At 44.6% G+C, this 20255-nt stretch overlaps 6 protein-coding genes across 6 annotated transcripts; 2 read left to right on the forward strand and 4 right to left on the reverse strand.

Annotated features, from left to right (window-relative positions):
• Window positions 1-973: 973 nt before the first annotated feature.
• N7508_001303 (glycosyltransferase) lies at window positions 974-4196 on the reverse strand (the record flags this gene model as incomplete). Its single annotated transcript, XM_058459369.1, has 7 exons — window positions 974-1227; window positions 1289-1427; window positions 1482-2163; window positions 2225-2986; window positions 3045-3272; window positions 3344-3974; window positions 4037-4196. The coding sequence occupies 7 exons, from the start codon at window positions 4194-4196 to the stop codon at window positions 974-976; spliced, it is 2856 nt and encodes a 951-aa protein (XP_058322901.1).
• A 748-nt stretch (window positions 4197-4944) lies between these two features.
• On the forward strand, window positions 4945-7966 carry N7508_001304 (uncharacterized protein; the record flags this gene model as incomplete). Its single annotated transcript, XM_058459370.1, has 14 exons — window positions 4945-4998; window positions 5049-5228; window positions 5278-5522; window positions 5571-5670; window positions 5728-5926; window positions 5984-6205; window positions 6261-6460; window positions 6509-6677; window positions 6730-6909; window positions 6958-7173; window positions 7222-7423; window positions 7470-7588; window positions 7637-7778; window positions 7831-7966. 14 exons carry the CDS (start codon window positions 4945-4947, stop codon window positions 7964-7966), a joined length of 2364 nt encoding a protein of 787 aa, XP_058322902.1.
• Window positions 7967-8355: 389 nt separating this feature from the next.
• N7508_001305 (uncharacterized protein) lies at window positions 8356-9070 on the reverse strand (the record flags this gene model as incomplete). Its single annotated transcript, XM_058459371.1, has 5 exons — window positions 8356-8435; window positions 8486-8570; window positions 8626-8805; window positions 8857-8928; window positions 8987-9070. The coding sequence occupies 5 exons, from the start codon at window positions 9068-9070 to the stop codon at window positions 8356-8358; spliced, it is 501 nt and encodes a 166-aa protein (XP_058322903.1).
• A 1681-nt stretch (window positions 9071-10751) lies between these two features.
• N7508_001306 (NACHT domain protein) lies at window positions 10752-12497 on the forward strand (the record flags this gene model as incomplete). Its single annotated transcript, XM_058459372.1, has 4 exons — window positions 10752-11247; window positions 11299-11673; window positions 11739-12335; window positions 12388-12497. 4 exons carry the CDS (start codon window positions 10752-10754, stop codon window positions 12495-12497), a joined length of 1578 nt encoding a protein of 525 aa, XP_058322904.1.
• A 2554-nt stretch (window positions 12498-15051) lies between these two features.
• Window positions 15052-16272, reverse strand: N7508_001307 (DEAD/DEAH box helicase; the record flags this gene model as incomplete). The annotated part of the gene is made up of 3 exons (XM_058459373.1): window positions 15052-15211; window positions 15271-15456; window positions 15512-16272. Coding segments are annotated over 3 exons (1107 nt in total), but the record flags the coding sequence as incomplete, so codon positions are not given.
• Window positions 16273-19004: 2732 nt separating this feature from the next.
• N7508_001308 (SDR family NAD(P)-dependent oxidoreductase) lies at window positions 19005-19951 on the reverse strand (the record flags this gene model as incomplete). Its single annotated transcript, XM_058459374.1, has 2 exons — window positions 19005-19204; window positions 19255-19951. The coding sequence occupies 2 exons, from the start codon at window positions 19949-19951 to the stop codon at window positions 19005-19007; spliced, it is 897 nt and encodes a 298-aa protein (XP_058322906.1).
• Window positions 19952-20255: the final 304 nt, after the last annotated feature.

A 20255-nucleotide genomic window follows, 5' to 3' on the forward strand; every position in this document is an offset into this window, starting at 1 on the left:
GGAAGTCTCTTCCAACTTACATTAATCCCATGCCAGATATACATGGTCCTCACTCTGGGTTTGGAGCGGCTTATATTTCAAACTTGCAGTGAGCTTCAAAAGCTATTTGAAGGCGATCCAAAGCGGTCTGCTGAAGCAATGTGCTTCCAGTCAATTCCTCATTGGCCTTTCTATCTGCCTTTACTAATAGCAGGGATTCAATGACCTTCGGTATTTACCCTTCGGTCTCTTCTCCTCTTAGGTGCCATCCATCCATCAATCTATCAATGGGAGCACATACCACGACCGTGTGGCTCACACTTAAGGAGACGGTCTTACATATCGCGCGGAACAAGAAAACATGTCATACACATTCAGACCCGAATTCAACCTGGGCATACATCCCAATAATAGTAGTATACTACATAATGTAGTGGTGAATCCCGTGACAGTAGCATATTAATGGCCTGAGGCATCATAAATGCCTCAGGAGACATGCAGTCTTCTCCTACAGAGAGATCAGAGCATGTTCGAAGACGCAGAATATGACTACGGTTACTCACCAAACTTCTTGATTCATGATATAGCATCAGGCTCAGTACAACTTACACCTTCAGGAACCGCTATCTACGCCTTCAGGCCATGGGAGTGGTAGTGTGATCTCTTCATTAGTATCGGCCCGTCTGCTATGTCAGACTGCCATCGTGCCATCCCCATTTCAATAATTATAACATTTCCAAGCTCCAGCATTTGACATCCAGCAGAGAGAGTGGCGACAGAATGTACATTATTTCCCTCGTTCTCGGATACACCACCATTGGGAAGTGCTTCAACAGCATGGTGGGTGTCATTTTAAATCTAAACAGGAGAAATCAACACCGAAATGTCTAGATAGCTAGTTGAAAACACTATAATTTCCTAAATCGATGCTACGCCAAACTGTGGTTGACCCCTTCTGGTTAAGTCCACAAGACCTTTTCAAACCGCCTGGAACTCATATAACCACAGCATGGGCGGACCCCAAACCATGCGAATAGTTGTGTCTTTTATTTGACTTTTCCAAGTCGTGTTCAATCGTCATCCAAGCCCTAGCTACCTCTTCCCTTTCCTGGGCCGAGGACTCTCGCATCTCTTCGACTCCCTGCGAAATGCGACCCATAACAATCATACATTTTTGATGCTTGCCCAGTGAATCGTTGATCTCTCTGGTTATCCCGCTCAAGGGATACCCTGCCAGGCCCCATAGCCCTGATGAATATTAGCTTTCAAACAATAAGCTCACATCACATTGCCTGCATTTTCCACGTACCTGCTGTCGGCTTGAGAAACACACCACCCATTGCTTTCCCGATCCCCTTGAAGAGCCCCTTAGCACCTTCATGCTTGAGGCCATAACGCGGGTGTGTTATTAGGCCCGTGATACCGAAGTAAAATCCGTCTTTGAGCTCCTGCGTAGATGTTAGAATATCTGTCCTAAACTGGCGCTGATTGGCCGTTACTACCTTTCCTGCCGCTCTGAACCCAGTTCGAAGACTGACCACTTGGGGGATGTCGTTTACCGTCGGGTCGCTATACAGTTTTGGTGCATTGTGGAAACCTCTAGCCATACCCAGTGACACATCGGTTGGTAACCAGATGATTATCTTCAATATTTTCTTCGACATTTGACCTCCGTGCAATGCAGTTTCGTGTAAAATCGTGAATTTAGGTGGTTTTGAGGGCGTCATCGAGCTGCTCATTGTTTTGGCTTTTTCGAGCTGGAGATTCCTTTTGCGCTCTGTGCTCCGGATTCGATCGAGTTCGTTGACTTGGTCATCATTCTCCTCATCGGTAGTATCTTCTTGTGTACTATTCTCTTCCCGGATTTCCCTATCTCCCTGTTCATTATTCTCAGTCAGCATTTGGCCCACCGCATTTTGAATAGGTGATTCATCGCTCTCAAGGCTATTCTCTGGGGAGGAGTGACCCGGCGAAGAAAGTGCTGCCCGACATGCTGAGTGGCGATCAAAATGTTCATGGGGTTGGCGTATTCCGCGAGCAGCAGAAGAAAGACCGCGGTAAATCTCTCCTGGCGTATCTACAAGCCCAGTAATGAAACTCATTATAACCCCAAAGAGCACCTGAGCACTAGCAGTAAGCGGGTCGGGAGGGTCCATTAATGTATCATATTCCATCGGACGATGACTGGAGGCGAATCAGCAATAAACTCTCATATATCTGGTGACTTTTGTCTGAGAAAACTTACAGGACCAGCATATGTGGACTGAGTTTCCCTGATTTCACTAGAACCATTGCTGCAAAAGCACTCAAGTTGATTTTAGTATGCTTGAAATGCCAAGCCGCCGGCAGATTCGGGACTATAGCGCATCTGGATGACTCGGGGTCAAGATTTCGATAAAAACTATTCACCCCATGGCGCACGCCAGACTCCTCCTGCATTTTCCTTGCGATCGTCTGTGCCCTGTCCAGAGTAGTTACCTCTAGCGCCTTCAAAATTGCGTCTGAGAGATTCTGCACGTTCAAACTTTTGTGGGGTATTGGCTCTGGCCCAGCTCCGGCCCGCGCAACGATATTGCCCCAAAACTGCTGGTCTCCGAAAAAAGGGATAATGATCGTTGGCAGACCTAGCGCAAGGCCTGCTGCTGTGGTGCCCGCACCACCATGGTGTATCACACATGAAACCTGCCGAAACAGCCAATCGTGAGGACAGTTTCCAATCATAAGAATATTGTCCGGCACTTCGTCTACTCCCAGGTTTCCCCAGCCTTTTGAAACAAGGGCTCGCTGTCCAGTTTTCTGAACTGCTTGAAATATTATCTTCGTCAGTTTGACAGGATTATCGACAACAATCGAGCCAAAACCGATATATATTGGTTTTTTTCCCGCACTGAGAAACGCAGCTAATTCCGTTGGTGGTGTGTAGCTCGTCTCCGATAGAAGGAAGCCAAAGCCGCATACATCAATGTTATCAGCCCAGTCGGGAGGCTTAGGTAATAATGAAGGAGACCTGTATCAAATGTTAGAAAAGATTTACCTACCAGAAATATAATCCTAACCATAGATACGTATGTGGCACATGTAGCCGGTGTAGTATACTTGGGGCGGTCATTGTATCCAGCGGTTGGAGTGCCAAGGTATTCTTACGCAACGTGTTTAGAATATCTCCTAAGCCTTCCCATACCATCATATCGACAACATTATAGGACACGAGATTTGCAATCGTCGGCTTGCAGTTGCGACGGTGAACATTTGCTAAGGGGTGGGGAAAAGACTGGGTTGGTGACCAGGGCATCCTGTTATTCATGATTAGGTGTTCTTTATGGGAAATGTGATTAGAAATTAGTCTGTAAGACGGTCAACTTACGTGAATATAATATGGAGAGGAATGCCCAATCGTTGCGCGCAATGAATATGGGCAAGGCTAGGAGGGTTTGCTATGATAGCATCCGCGACAAAGGGCCGTTTTCGATAATCCAAGGTCTTACTCCACGGGTCTTCGTTAATCTGGTGAAGGTAAGTTCCGTCACCCTTTTCAAAGCAAGATCTCCAGCATCCATTGAATATTTCTTTCATCTCACGCCGACGCCTCTGGATGTCTCCAGTGCGTATTGCCTTCAATCCCGGTAAAAGGCCCGGATTTTTGACCATATAAGCCATCAACTCTTCAGGATCTCCTCCTATATTGAAAAACTCTAGATCGCTATCGAGAACGAATTGCCGAAAAGCTAAATGTGTGGCCAATCTGACTCGGTGACCGTGTACTTTCAATTCTCGTCCCAGTGCAACAAATGGTTGTATGTCGCCTCGAGAACCAATCACTTGAATGACAAGGTTTAAGCGCAGTGGAAAATTCACATTTTCCAAGCAGGGCCTTTTTGTGCTGGAGGTTCGTTCGGTCTCTCGGTCAGAACGTATATCCGGGCGTTGGATCGGGTTCAATAGCCTTGCGAGGTGCGGTTTGTCCTGATTGATATGAATGTCTACCCGGCCGTCACCTATGACAAAACATGATACACATGAGGCAATATTAAGTGAATATCGTCGGAAGATCATTTACCTCGAATACGAGCGCCAGTGTTCAACCCATCTTGGAAAAACTGCTTTTCGTCGCGGCTATCGGGTGATGGCGTAGTATCTCCATCCTGCCAAGCATCCGAGTGATGAATGTCCATTCGCTCGGATGACCTTTCTGCAGTAGTCAGTGCTACAGTGGCCATGATCGGCATATTATGTTTTGGATGACCAGAATGAAGAAATGAATATTGGTATTGATGATCAGGAAAATCGGTGGTCAAGATGGGGAAAACCCTCATGAAATTCAACACCTGGCGAAGTCCTCTTGTACTATCGCGCACTCTCGCCTTCTCGTAATCCCGAGAGTGACAATCGCAAGTCCAGATGTTCTGGTGAATGACGTCAGTAGACTCATTACGCCCAAGGCGAAGCTTTAGCTTTACGGGAAAGATCGCTCTAGATCACTCGATGCCTTGGTCGATTTGTGTTGAATGCATCAGCAGACCGCGGTTATCCGAATGGTTACCAAGTTGTAAATCAACACGTAAACGTCCCATATAGACTACCGTTTAAGATATCAAATTGTAATTTTTCCCATTTAGTATATGTTTTGGAGATAGGCGATTAAGGCTTGCTTATTAATGTAAAAATAACGCACCTGCATGGCTATATGGAAACACGACGACTTTGTTTGATATAAGCACGCAGAATCGTGGCCTTTCCATCGTCACCTCGACTTACACCATATCGGCAGGATGTAGTTCACCCCGACAGTTGGAGACGCGTCACCTGACAGTTGGATTTCTTGGCACCACGTGACTGTAATAAACCTTTACAGACTGATACTCGCTAGAATTTGTCGTATTTTACGCTAGTGGCCCACAAAAAAGTGGCAATATTTAAACCAGTCCATTTTAATATATTACTTTTGTATTAGAATATTTCTCTACCATGGCTGAGGAAAGCATTATTCGAGATCAGATCGTGATATCTGATGAAGAACAAGTAAGTTTCGTATAAGATTACACCTTGTTAATGCATTAACAATGTATAAGGAAAACGACGGAAATTTCCTACTGAACTTGACCCATACAAAATGCCACCCGCTACGAACTCGGTTTATTCGATATACAATAGCTTTACCAGAGTATCCTATATCAGATCCTGATGGCTTTACCTACATAGTCGCAGTTCCGGGTCAAGAGCAGAGTGCGGTTGCTAACGCGATCTCAAGCGTAAGTGAACAAGGCACGCTATTAATAATGATTTATTAATATATTTCAGGTTCAATATGCGATGCGGCTGAATTATCGAGAACGGCCTATGAATAGTGAGACTATCTTTGGTAGTGTACCACTACTACATACCTCTGCTTATTGCACTGGAGTGAAGCTCTGTCAATACGCCGATCCGGCGCTTAAAGATATGAAGCATACGTCTATATCAAAGACGCAGTGGGATGAAATTGAAGCTATTCGAGAGGGTATTCCTTTAGCTGAAACAGAGCAAGTGAAGCGAAGGACATATATGTAAGTGGCTATAATACCTTATTAAGCAATTATTAATCGTGGAGTAAGGAAATACCTTATAGCAGTCAAGCTTTTTCGGGATCGGAGGTCATGCGGCGTGTCCTGGAAGGATACATGTAAACCAACGCTAGAATGGGGGAGTTACTTGGTAAGTAAGGCACTATGGCTTATGTATTATCTAAGTTTTATTAATGTATTGTTTTAGGAACCTTCCGGAGTTCTCGCTGCCTATATTAGATGCGTGAATACAGGGGACGCACTCCATACTCATTTTACACAAAAAGTCATCGATAACCATAGATTCGACATGGTATTACTCGAATGGCTATTTCGTGATATCGCCTCTATTGAGCATGAGTTTTGCGGCAATATTGAGGCTAATAAAGGCCGCGCACAATTCTGCCGTAAGGAATAATACATTATCAGCCTATTCCTAATGTATTATTGCTAATACTTTAAAGTCACAAACCATCTTCAAGGGCGCGGGAAGCTTCAAATCATAGGATGCAAGGTACAATACCATTGGCTAGTGCCAGTCAACCTCACAACAACCCCTTTCTACGCCTTTTTATCGATAGGTATCCATTCGCATCCTCCTCCACCTCCAGCAAAGCCTCCACAGGCAATTCTCCTAGATCTGATCAAGGTTATTAGGAGTATGGAAATTAGGAACCTCACTCCGGGTACGGCTATTTTTAATACCTTCTTAATATATTATCTCTGCTAATATCTATCAAGTTGCTTTTCTTATGTCACCTGAGCTTAAGGCGTTTTGTGCGCAGTTTAATGCGCTCTCTCTTAACGAAATTCATGGAAGTCTAGGAAATATGGGCCGGATTGCTGCTATTATTCAGAAGGAGCGTCTCCTAGCCTACCCACAGGGTCAAGGAAAAAATGGGCTTCTTTTTCAATGGCAAATAAACCAGGGCAACATCAGGGTAAACAGAGCCCGGTATATTATGAATACATAACTAATATATTATTAGGAATACATTGTTGAGATTACCGATACCCTTATCATCTGTCAGACTAGAGAGCAAGCCGAGATCATGCAACGTTCCGAGAGTTTTGAGGTCGATATGTCCTATAAGAGGGTTAAGGATTCTAAGACCCAAGAGGTTGTCTTCGCTAAATTTGTGGAAAAGCAAAATCGAAGTAAGTGAGAGAGCCCAGCTATTATTAATATATTCTTAATGTTTGGTTATAGTCATTACTCTTGCTCGCGTTTTTACCTCAGGCAAATCAGATGAAGAGGCTTATGCGTTGATATTTAGTAGGGTATCAGCCTCTACACAGCGTTATACTGGTCGGCCCTTACGCTTCTTCCCAATTCATGGGTCTGGGATCCAGGCTGTTGTGATGGATATGGACTTAGGACAGTGGAATGGTAAGTAATAACTTCAGCTATTGTAGATATATCATTAATGCATTATAGGTCTCGCACGTTATCTCGATTCAATCTCCGATCTTAATATCCCAAAGGAGGAACTAGCTATGTCTCTAGTTATCTTCTGCCAGATACACTTCAAACGAGGAATTAGAGAGTGTCTACGTGGGGTGAAATATCGCCATGGAGCGAAAGAAAGGATGATGTCTATACTCGATACGCCAACGAAAGAGGACTACCAGGTAGCGCTTCGTATAATTATTGGTATGTCGCTTCTAGCTATTAATATAGCATTATTAATACCTTACTCAGAGTCAGAACCTTCCGTCAAGATTCAAGAGTGGGCGAAGCACAAAATGAGAGACAATATTGCATCAGGCCTTCATCGGGGTAGTACTAAGGTCCCATGGCTAGTCTTTGATCAGACTCGGCATAATACGAACGCAGTTGAACAGAGCCACTTTAAGGTCAACAATCGGGGCCGTCAGCTTACGCTTATACAAGCGATTGATAAGTGTGTTGTCTAATACATTCTTAATATATAGCTAATATATTCTTAGTGGAAGAGCAGTTGATCGAAAGGATATGGAAGAGTTTCAGTCCTTTGAAAAGAAGCGCTTACGGCCACACTACCGTGCGAACACGACTAGTGAGGCTATGTATAGTCATATGGCGAGATGTAAGCGTCTAAACTATTTTAAATATATATCTAATATATCATTACTAGGTGCCGACCGCCAACAGGAGGAATTTCACGATCCAAACAAAGCGCCCTCCGAAAACTCGATATCTATGTCCTTTTCTACGACAGGAGTTCCAGTTCAAACTCGTCTAGTAAAAAGGCTAAAAGTATCACGAAAAAAGCAAGAGTAAGTACGCGGGACTATATATACTTAATAATGCATTATTAATCTGCGGTAGCGAAACGACCCGGCCGGATATATCGGGAATCGAAGACCTTCAAAAGGAAGAAGAGGCGGAGGATATAAGGGCAAGAGTGCTAGAAAAGCGTCTTGCAAATAGGAAGAGAGAGTTAGAACTAGAAAAACTAAATTGAAATACTAGTTATATCTTTATATATATATATCTCTTACCTATACATTAATCTTACATTTTATATATTGGTGTGGCTAACATATATGATATATAATTTATATTAGCTATATTATGTATAGTTAGACCACTACCAATACCACTAGCATTTATTTTATTACTGCGAGGTATTGCCCTTCTTATATTTTCCGAGTTAATATATTATTAATAGTCCGCTTATGCACCTTTTGTCCTAGTAAAGATTCTTATAGTATATTAATAATAGTAAGAGTATGTATTAGCTATTGAGTTCAGCTAGTAACTCGGATATCAAAACTCCACGAATTCAAAGAAAAAGCACCCGTATCTATCGTCAAAACATAATAGTCATATCAGAAAGCGGTAGTAGTAGTTTTACTCCGGGCGGTCGAAAGAGTCTTCAACGTCGTAGTAGCGGTCAAGGTACTCGCAGACGAAAGGGGTGGCACAGCATTCTGTTTTAATGCATTAGTAAAGTATTAATAAGAGTATAGGTCGAACTCACTAGCATTAGCTTGCTCGCAGGACTCGCAAGGGAACTGGGTCACATGCTTGGTCCGAAGAAAATCCTTGATCTCTTTGATACCGATCTGGGATAATGCATTAATAATGTCCGGAGAATGTATTGTCATCATATTAACTCACATTGCCAGCCTTCGTAAAAGGCACGGCCATCTTCTTCGGAGGGGCAAAGAGCGATTTATACCACGCGATCGAGGCATTTTTGTCCTCGACACTAGGGGCACCTTTGGCGCGGCCGGGGAGGGTGAGGTCTTTATGGGCCTTTATGTGGACACGCAGGTTGCCAGTGTGGGAGAACTGCTTCTGTAATGCATTATTAATACTTTTTCAATAGCTGATGCCTTCATCACTCACTGTTTGGGAGGAGCAGTCGGGGACGCGGCAGAAGACCTCGCCAATATGCATGACAATATGGCCATTGTCATCCTGTAATGTATTAGCCATGGTATAATAATGCATTATTCATGCGATAGAACCGACTCACGGTCTCGTAGGGAGGCAGGGGGGGGTCGCCAGCCATGGCACGCGCAACGTAACGGTCGAAAAACTCCTTCTTAACGCTTGCCATAATGCTCAGCTATTAAGAATCGATGAAAATATGATGGAAATTTGATGAAATCGAAGAAAAATTGATCCAGTGAAGGCGGTCGGGAACCTCAGTGGAGATGGGGTGGATGAAAAGGGAAAGATTGTAATGGCCGTGTAATGCCAAGATATGGACCCACTTTAGTAGCCAATCATAATCGATTACTAATCACAGAGCTGACAGTTCAAAACACGCTAGTGGGTCACATGACCTTCCAACTGTCAGCTGACGCGTCTCCAACTGTCTGCCTGACAGTTGGCCTCCCATATCGGATCTTGGATAGCAACTGAAGCAACTTATGTAATTATAAGCTAGCGGCACCGGTTGCTATGCGTGCCCGTGCGTGGTTGTATATAGACCCCTGCCTCCCCTTCCCACCCAACAGCCCCCAATTTCTTCTTCGCCCTCCTTTCCTACGCCTCGCAGGTGAGGCAATTTTGCTATTGAACCGAATCATCGAGCTTCTGTGTTAAGTCTTTTGGGCTTGTCATGGTGTATGTATCAACGCATGAATAAAGTACCATGAACTACCCATCGCTTCTTACTAGTGTATCCCTAACGAGTGGTCAGCGTCACTTCACCCCCTCTCTTAGTCATGTTAAACAAGTCATTCTTGATGAACCTGGAAATATCCTAAGAAATATTCCCTGTACAAACTCTAACACCACTTGTTCTAAAATATCTTTGATCTTACCTCGTTGATAGGCTCTATCCTATAATATCTAGACCCTCTCTCTCCTCACAATTCTGGTTCTTCCTCTCTAACTGCCTAAGATTGAAGATAAAACCTCGGTGATAGATAAATACCAATCACATCAGAATTCACCAAATCAACCGACAAGACAAATCACAGAAAAAATAAAAAAAAGTAAAAATAAAAACATACAACAGTAAGGATTCCCTAGTGGTGAGAGTCGCGCGACGGGGGGTGAGAAGGGTGAGTGCGCTATAGATAGGGTGAGAATTAGGGTGACACTCACGCAAGTCGTGCAACCACTGATCCAATCCTGGGTCCCGTTGAACTTTTTCTGGGTCCCGTTGAACTGGAACCCGAACCCGACCCGACCCCATCCGCAGAACAACAATAGAAAGTGGGTGGATTATCCACCTGAAACACTTCACGTCTTGGCATCTGCACATAGCCACAACTAGAAACATCATAAAACCAAGTTTATTCGTTATAGAGCTCAGGTCTTGGTATGCGCATTCTTATGAGAATGCAAGGACTCTTAACTGTGTAAGCAGGTTGCATCGCGTATGCGATCAATAACAAGTAAGCCGGCTTCGGGACTGGTGTGTGGAGCGAGATCGACTATAGCGGGACTCCAGCTAAGGCAAAATTTTGATAAACAAAAACATAAGTTGCAAATTGCTAAAAGGACACCCCATTTTGCTAGAAGGACCTCCTCTCCCCCCCCTAACTTCCTAAGCGGACCGAATATTCTTCCAGTAAGTGTATTATCAATATCATCACCACTAAAATAGCACTAGAGATTAGTGACTGACATGTAAGGGTGCACCCTCGTTCAGCCCTGCAATCGGATCCCAATTCCAAATCGCCACACAACTAAGCCACCCCCTCGGCGCTATAGCCGAGATAAATCAGGAGAGTCACAAGTAATAAATACTGGCCTGGGTCCCTTTTACTTCAGCATATCTCACCATGGCTACTTCCAATTCCCACCTTCTCAATGCCTTCATGACTGCGAAGAGAGAATTCCTTGCATCGCAAAAAGACTGTTCGCTGTTTGACCGTGTTTCGAACGTCACTTCAATACAAGAAATCCACGAATTCGTTATGCAATTCCAGGCTCAACAGAGCAATACAACTGGAATGCGGTGCCTGCGGAAAATAAACAATTTTCTGGAAAGACTTCGCCAACTTTCTGAAGTGATTGAAGTATTTGTGTCAGTTAAGCCAGATGTTTTAGCTTTGATATGGGGACCGATAAAACTCTTACTTCAGATGGCGAATGCCACAATCCAGTCCTTTGACGCTATTGTCGATACCATGGCCATCATCGGAGACCGGCTGCCTTTGTTCGAGGAATTCACAACGCTTTTCCAGGCGAGGGATCGGGTCAAAGATGCGCTGATATTATTCTACAAAGATATCTTAGATTTTTTTGGTATCGCCTTGAACTTTCTCAGCGTAAAACGTAAGACACCTCCATGAACTGACAATTAAAGAGGAGAACTAAAATGTATAGATTGGAAACTTGTTTTCGAATCTGTCTGGCCAAAGCACAGAAGCAAGATTGACGTCGTGGTTAGCAATATAGAGCGCCATAGCTTTCTCCTACGGGATGAAGTAAATCTTACACATATAAGTGAAGCTCATCAGGCTAGACTTATCGACTTCGACCGCTGGGCAGCAACCTTTGAGTTCCAGGCACGGCAAAATTACAACGAACTTGAGACCTTTATTTCCCCGAGATTGTACGATGACGAACTGGATCGGTTCCAGAGGAACATGTGCGAAAGAACAGGACGTTGGATTCAAAGAGACAAAGCTATAAGCAAATGGCTTGATCCAAATGATACAAAAAATAGACTTATCTGGTTACAAGGAATACCAGGGGCAGGTATGTCAGGTCAGGGAATTTGTATCACTCGAATGAAAATACTGACGCAGAAATACTGCCCATAGGAAAATCATACCTGAGTTCCATGATTGTGGAAATGGCCAAAACTTCGCGAACTGCTGTTTTATTCGCCTTTCTGAGTTATAAGCAAGGAGATGTTTCCGCAATCTCGATTATTCATTCTCTGATCTTTCAACTGGTTATTGGCGCTGAGGGTTCTGACGAAGCACTGAGAGCGGATATGAGAATCAAACTTTTCGACATTTATCGGTCAAGCCAGCGGAGCCTAAAGAGCAACACCAAATTTGCTCGAGAAACGCTATGCACCCTCTTGAACTGCGTAGGGTCAGCTCATATTATCATAGACGGGTTAGATGAGCTCACTGAAGGCGAACGAGCCCCAACTCTTCGTGAAATCTTATCCATATCGCGGGATGCGAATGAAACAAAAACCCTCATCAGCAGCAGAATGGAGGATGACATCTCTAGGATCATGAGCAAGACTGTTCATAAGGCAGTCCGCGTGGACGACCAGAATGGCGGATGTATTCAATCATTTGTCTCAATTACAAGTGAAAAATGGTTGAGTGAATCAGATTTCGATGAAGAGGCTCGCTCGGGAATTATGAATCTCCTTTCTCTGCTGGCAGCCAAGGCTAAAGGTATACCGAAACCAAACAGTGCTTTTTCAGCTATTGATTCTCGATCATATAGGAATGTTCCTCTACGCGAAAGTTGTTATGGACAACGTTCAAATGTGCCACAATCCCGAAGCAATCCAAAATGAGTTAAGAGCTTTACCGGAGACTCTACAAGATGCGTAAGAAAATTGCTCTTCGGTACTATCTCGTCTTACAGTGTGCTAAGTCATTTTTCCCAAGCTATGCTCGTATTCTTCAACGACTCCATGAACTACAACCCGCAAAAAGAGAGATGTCTCGACGAGCACTTGGTTGGATAGGGTGCTCCCCGATTCCAATTCTGATACAAGAACTTGCGTTTGCCCTAGATTTGGCGCCTGAGGCCGAAATACAGCTGCCACGAAATACAGCGTCCCTCAATATAGTTCAGCTCTGCGGTCCCGTTGTGGAAGTATCGGGAGACTATGTCCACTTCGTGCATTTCACTGTGCAAGAGTAAGCATGGCTGATTGTTTTTTTATCTATTGATATAGGCTAATGGAAACAGATACTTGTTTTCTTCACAATCACAAAGATTTGTGCGCATATTGGAGGCAAATATTGACATGGCCAGAACATGTTTGAGATACCTTTGTCTTGACATCTTTGATATTTTTGACTCTGAGACTGGATCTAGTCGTATAAAAGAGCATATTTTGTCTGGTGCGTATCGCTTATGTTGGTTCGCAGCCAGTCAACTTCTGCACATCCTCCAAAGATGCTCAACGCTTATACACAACCAACCTCTACCCACCTCTCTGATTCAAGACCTTTCTCTGTTCTATCAATATCGAGAGAATTTAAGTTTTGATCGAGCACAAATTGCTCATAAAGGAGCTGCGGTGTACAGTCTTTTAGAGGCTGATGAGTTTGAAGTTTTCAAAGAAAGATTACCGGAAGAGCATCGATTTTTACATAACGCCCTTGCACTGCGTCGACTCGATGTTGGGAAATGGAAATTGAACGAAGGTAACGACCCATAGTACTTGAAACCTTTCTTGTAAAAGGGAAACCATGAATACAGAATCCTTGTGCTAATCCGCAAGCCTAGATCTAGATGATAAGTGGAAAAACAATGACCCATCCACATTGTCAGAAATTTCAATTCAAATACATGGAAAATTCGAAGCTCTTCTCTGTAAGACTCCGAATCATTTGGCCAATTGCGCTTGTGCCAAATTGCAACAATATTACGGTAAACGTCTCTTCAGATGTCATTTCGCCATATGCCAGCCCCAACGAATTGCGTTCGAGAAACTTGCCTCGCGTGAAATACACTGTGAAAATCATGATCGATCATACAAGTGCTCACACCCCGCCTGCGAATTTTATACCCTCGGGTTTACCTCCCGGGGACAATTAGACACGCATACGGAGAAGTGCCACCGTGACACTCAGCCAAGGGCCATTCAGTTTCTTCCAAATCCAGACCGGAATGAACTTGTGCCGCTACTATCGGATCTCATCACCCTCGGGCTGACTGCCGAGGTGCAAGCGTTGATTGGGCGTTTCCACTCCTTAGGTCTCCTCAGTCAGCGTACTCTTCTTGATCAAGCTGCCTACTATGGACCATTGCCAATGGTACAAGCTATATATATGGCCTGTGATAAAGATGCTTGTGATAGGGAAAATCCACGGAACAGTATCCTTGCTTCCATGGCCTTTCAATCTCTTTTGGGCGAGAATGTGGAGGTCTTCGAGTGGCTCAGCCACAAATTCGCTAACACCTGCATGGATCAATTTGGAGAACCTATGACGAGTCATCTGAGTGGATGCTTCTTTTCGAAAGGAGCAAATTCGGATTCCCAAGAAATTTTTGACTTGTGGAAAAATTATGTCTCGCATGCCATGTTCACCGGTCAAGGTTATCCAGAACTTATCATAATGACGCAGGATTTCATCCGGTCCATAACAGATCCTATCAAACAGGAACGACTGGCGGGTTTCTGGGAAGAACGCATTCGTTGTGGGGACCTGACGAAGCTCCAACTAAGCCTTGCATTGAGGTTAATAGCTACAACAACGTGCTCAGTTGTGCTGGCCAAGGTTCTCCTTGAACGTGGAGCAGAAGTGGATTTCAGACCCGATGCGTGGAATGGAAAGGAATCTACAAAGAAAACGCCGTTACATCTTGCCTCAAGAAAGATGACGAGAGAAGCAGCGGAGATGATGAGATTACTTCTTCTTTGGGGCGCAGATCCAAACGCCGATGCTAGGACTATTTGGTCCCACGCTCGAGCGAAACGATCAGATGATAGAAATGACAGGCCAAGACGAACAATCGATATGGAAAGAGGAACACAAAAGATTGAAAAATGGCTGGGCATGCCATGGGAGAAATTGGTGGAATGGGCTCAAGAGCAGCGATTTGAAAGCATCAAACAGAAAAGTATATCTGAAATTTAGACAGATTTGACAAGAATGTTCCTAAGTCAACCAATGCATCGGCCTGCCGCTAAACCAAGGCTTTTTGTAGATTCTGTACTATATATCAGTAAAAATGACAGGAAAATGAACCAAGCCTCCGTACCTGTAACCGGTTTTCCTTTGCGATCGTTTGTGCTGAAACTTTTCCAAAGGGTTCCAGTGCCAACTTTAATTTGGCCTGCTGAATATCCTGGACATACTGGTTTTGATGAATAGCTTAGTAAGAAGCATCAAGAGATTATAAAAGCTCTGGCGAGCCAAAGAATATCTGCTAGCTCACTGTTTCAATAGAATCTTTGACGATGTAGCGAGTTGTCACCACATCTCGAGTTTGTCCCATGCGATGCACACGGTCGAGGGCCTGTGCTTCAACCATTGGATTCCATTGAGGCTCAATGATATGTACACGGCTAGCTGCCGTAAGATCAACCCTATTTTAGAATAGACAATAAGTATGTTGACGTAGTCACATTCATGGCTTTTGACGTACCCTTCGGCAATGCTTCCAATGCTTGCAAGCATCACGGTGCATTTTGGGTCATCATGCAGCGTTTTGAGTGCCAGAAGCCTTCTTTCAAGCGGTGTTTGTCCATCTATTCGCTCGAACTCGAAGCCATTCTCCCGCAAGGCAACTGCGATGAGGTCTAACATGCTTGTCCAATAGCTGAATATCACACTATCGAATACAATGCTTTAGTTTGATAGAATGATTCTGTCTATGCGACGCTTACCTTTTGATCGGTGTCTCGGAATCATTGGGAGTGAGTTCATTTTGTTCAGCTCGAAGATTATTGATTAGCGCTTTCACTTTCGAAGACGGTGCGCAACATTTGCTAGAAACTTGTCCGGAATTTGTGACGGGTAGCGGCAAATCATGTGGGTCATGACTGCGTGAAGCTCCGGTGCTCAGTTGTGAGGTATTCTCATGCCAATTGAGATCATCGGTGAAAGTATCTCGGCGTTTCCATAATTCCAATGAAGATGAAGATAGGAGTTCTTCGCCGTGGTTGCATATCAATCTCAAGGAGTTTATTATAGTCAGAATATTACCCCATCCTCTCCTTTCGAGAGCAGCGTGATGCACGGTACTTCTCGCAACTATTGAAGATGCTCGAGTTTTGAAGAAATCATACAGTAGGCGCTCCGAGCTATGCAGTTCCACCAGATGCTCCTTATCGGTGCGACGGGGAAGCGATAGCTGATTTCTCACATTTTGTTTTGTTCTGCGTAGGCAAGTTGCAGCAACAAGCTTTTTTAACCGGTCAAGGCGCTCGGTGTTGTTAGTTTCGGTCCAGACAGAGGAGCTTACCCAATGGGAAAATACGGTTTTTCCAGACGATCCAGTAAATGGATCCACCCTGATAAATGACAATAATGCTCCATAGTCATCCAATCGGTTATGGATCGGGGTCCCAGTGAGACACCATCGATAATTAGCGCGGACTCCGCAGACCGCTTCAAATGTTTTCGAAGAGCGATTTCGAATATGATGGGCTATGGTCGATTAAGTCAGAAACCCTTAGAGCTTCATAAATTTCTATAAAGAGTGGGGGAAAGAAGAACTACCAACCTTCGTCAAGGACAACACGGCTCCATCTCTGGGTCTCGGAAAAAAGATGACTGTTTACCCGATTATTGCACCACTCAGACTTCAGAGTCTCATAAGTTGTAATAACGACATCCTTGGTGAAAACATCTGAAGATAGCTTTCGTCGATCGGGGCCATGAAAAATAATGCTTCCGAGCTGCCCAGGGTGAAAGTGTCTATTGTAAACGTCAAATCGAATCCCCATGCTATGAATATAAAGAATCACCGTTCAATTTGCTGCTGCCAACTAGGAATTGCTTTTGATTATCAGTCAATCGAATTTCCCGAACAGAACAGTGTTATTTACTAGATAAGGTTGTGACGACAAGGGTCGCACGAGCAGTCGCGTTCTGTTGTTCAATAGAATCGAGATGCCACGCAATATGAGCCAGTAGGCTCAGTGTTTTTCCAAGACCCATTTCCTGCCTACTATTAGAATGAGATATTCACAATGCATGCAATGAATGAGCTTACATCAGCCAGTATCCCGCCAGAGAGAGGTGGCGGCGGAGTCGACTTTGTAATGCCAGTGATTGTATGTCGATACCTGTATACATAATAAGTTGATCCCATTCATTGCAAATTCTCCGGTCATTACCTTCTGTTGCCTTCTGAATCTTCGAGAACATCCCAGAGAGACGGAAAACTCAACTGGTCAACTGATCCCAGCTCCTTTTCGATCAGCATTGACAGCGCCTTCATTTGATGTCTGAAGGGAGGTTAGCTAGAAGTATTCTCAAATTAAAATTTACGCACTCTTGAAGTTGTGTTTTCAAACGCAAACTCGGTCCAAACTTGGTATACGTGGCTGGCCCACTAGCACATTCAAACGTTTGAAGTACCGCATGCATCTTTTTCCGATCCAAATAATCGCCACAATTATCATCTGTATCCGCGAGATTTGGACAAGTCTCAATATTTGTCGATTTGTGATTGGGCATCTCAAATCCAGGAGGTAGCAGGAAGTGAGGATTTCTGTAAGGAACAGAGTCATCAAATTGCGATGGGTGTTGAAGATACAGGCCGTCATCTGAAAGTGAAGAGCCTACTGCGTCGAAATCCGTTCGTAATCCGTAGATAACAATATGCATTCCGACCTTCCTAACGCCACGTTTTGGGGACTTGACATTTTCTCCGGGTGTTTGAAGCAATGGGAAAAAAGATACCCTAAAGGTTTCGGCAAGTCGGGTCAGCGTTCGTGACTGAAGCAAACCGACATACTCGTCAAATTTAGGGTGATGGAACTTCAGCAAATCTCCATGTATTCTTGCGTTGACGGGGATGGAATCTCCGGCAAGATTTGGCAGCATGGAGGCAGATATATCCATAACAAGCTATTTAAATTAGCAAATTCTTGAACAAAAGCGGACTTGGGGACATTGACCATGCCGAAACAAACATCATACGGAGTCGAGTCAAGGCTACCAGAGAGAGATATCGCTTTCTGGCCTCTTGAGCTAGAATCGAGAGACTGTTCCGTAGGTATGCGAATGGAATCATCCTGTTCAAAATCCACATTGATCGGGTCGAATTCCATTAGATCATCCAGCGAGAGGTCTGTGAACTCGGCAACGATTTTAGACTGCTGGGCTTGGGTTTTGCTATCAATTTTCTCCAGGTCAATGGTTATATGCGAGTTTTCGGACTGCCTTGCTAGCGGTCGTATCAATTCAGACAAATCTGAATCTGAATGGCTCGGTTCGACTGTATCTGTTAACCGCGGAACTTTTCTTGACGACTCGGACCCGATATAGCCGGACTCCCCCCTGTGTCTTTTATGCTTCCGTTGGCTCGATAACATATCAAAGGATACTGCAATTGATTTGTAGACTCGGTTGGTGATGAGTAGCAGGCTGGCCTAGGGAGAGACAAGTCATCTGGAAGAATTTGCGAGTTTGCACAGCCACATGCGCGAACGCCTTGCGTGGGGGCCACATACTCACGTTACGTGATTTGACAGAATCCTTTTTCAGCGGTCAGCTTCTGTGGATATATACATCTATGCGTTACTACAATACTCTTCACCGTACATTTCTCATGCAATATTGGTCTAGGTAGACTCCGTCAGTCCTCGCTTTTCAGTTTATGTGTTAAAACATAATATCAGAATGAGCTAGCTCCCTATGGCGGATTTGGATCGCACCAAGTCCGCTCATTCTCTTGCTGTCTCTCGGTCTGACCAGATCTCAATATCCGTGAAAGACTCGGCACGCCACGGTGGTAGCGGTCGTGGCCAAGAGACGTAAAGTTGCTTCGACAGGCCTACTTGTATAAGCCACTGCCGGTTTTTCCCCTAGTAATTGAGGCTTCTGGACTCTTGAGATTCACCACGCCTCTCACCCAGGGTGTCTCTTAGTTTGCTCCTTGAGCATATCTCACAGGCTACCCAATAGGACGACACCGCTTCGACCAATCAAGATCGGTCTCAGGCCCCCCTGCGAGTGAGGTAGGTAAGGCATAGAAAGAGTAATACGGTACGGGTCTAAAAGAAACCTTTGCGTTATCTTGAATAAGGAATTTGATAAAGGCTAGTAGTTTTGATCTAAAATCAATTTGCATCTGCCTCACATGCATTCATTCATGCGTTCTAAATGGTCATCTAAACTTTACTCAAACTAAGACCCGGCTTTTATAGATCAACTCTTCCAAGTGGCACTCCAGTCAGCGTTTTGGAACGGCCACCCACCAAGCCCGATGTTAAGGAAACCACTGCCTTCGATCTCCTTCGCCTTGACCTTCAACTCATCAATATCCCAGTTTGCCCACAAGTACTTGCCCTTCAAGAATTGAGCCTCGGGGCTTGCCAGCCAAACACTAAAGTTTGCAGGGAGAGAAACTAAGCCAACGTTAGTCTGTGGACGGTCCATTGATCGTCATCAAACTTACCATGATCTTCGATACCAATGGCTTTGACACCTCCCGCTTCCTTGTTCATGTCTGTGTCCACAATACCTGGCTGGATATGGAATATACTAAGATCTGGGTTTCCAGCAGCCACAGAGTCCCAAAGTCGGAATACCGCCAACTTGGCGACGTTGTATGCGGCAAAGCCAGCACCGAAGTTCACATGGGCAGCAGATGAATTGATGTCTATAACGACCGCATGTTTAGATGCATAACGAAGAAAGGCCTGCGAGACGAACAAAGATCCTCGCAGATTCTGATCAATAGCGTGCAGGAACCTCTCACCATCCACATCCCGGACAGGTTCCTGGGGGCCAATCATGGCCGCACCACTCACCAAAATATCGATTTCTGCGGATCCAGCAAAGCTTGCGAAGGCTTGATCAACTTGTTCCTTGTTGGTGACATCGGTAGACGCCACGAATACCTCGATATTGGCGAACTTCTCTTCGATGGATGCTTTGGTCACAAGAAGGGGCTCCTCCCGGCGGCCAAGAAGGGCGATTCGAGAAGCACCCGCAACTGCGAAAGACATGGCTGTCTCTGCACCGATTCCACTACCGCCTCCAGTCACTATCACTGCTTTACCCTTGGCAGAAAGCTCAGCACGGTTGGGAGAGATGGCTGGGTAGCCCTCCGTATGCCATGTTGCAGTTGGGGATGGAAAAGGCGGCGCCATAGTGAATGCAAGGTAAGATAGTAGGTAATTCTCCAAGAGCCAATGAATTAATCTTCGGATTGAAATCGTCTTGTCGAGGGAAAGACGGCCATATTTAAGTAAAAATCGCTCTACCACCGACTGACACTCGGGGACGGAGTTCTACAATTTGAAGCGGAGGTGTGATCATCATGATTGAAACATCCCGTAGGTTCTTGCAGAATATAGTCTGCCCTAGACTAGGTTAAGTCGAAAAACTCTCCGGAAAAAAAATGAAGGTAGAGTGGCATTCCTTGCTCGGCGTTTACAAATTGTCCAGCCCCGA

Source organism: Penicillium antarcticum (genome assembly GCF_028974205.1).
Source record: "Penicillium antarcticum strain IBT 31339 chromosome Unknown utg000002l_segment0_segment0, whole genome shotgun sequence".
In the NCBI taxonomy this organism is placed as follows: domain Eukaryota; kingdom Fungi; phylum Ascomycota; class Eurotiomycetes; order Eurotiales; family Aspergillaceae; genus Penicillium; species Penicillium antarcticum.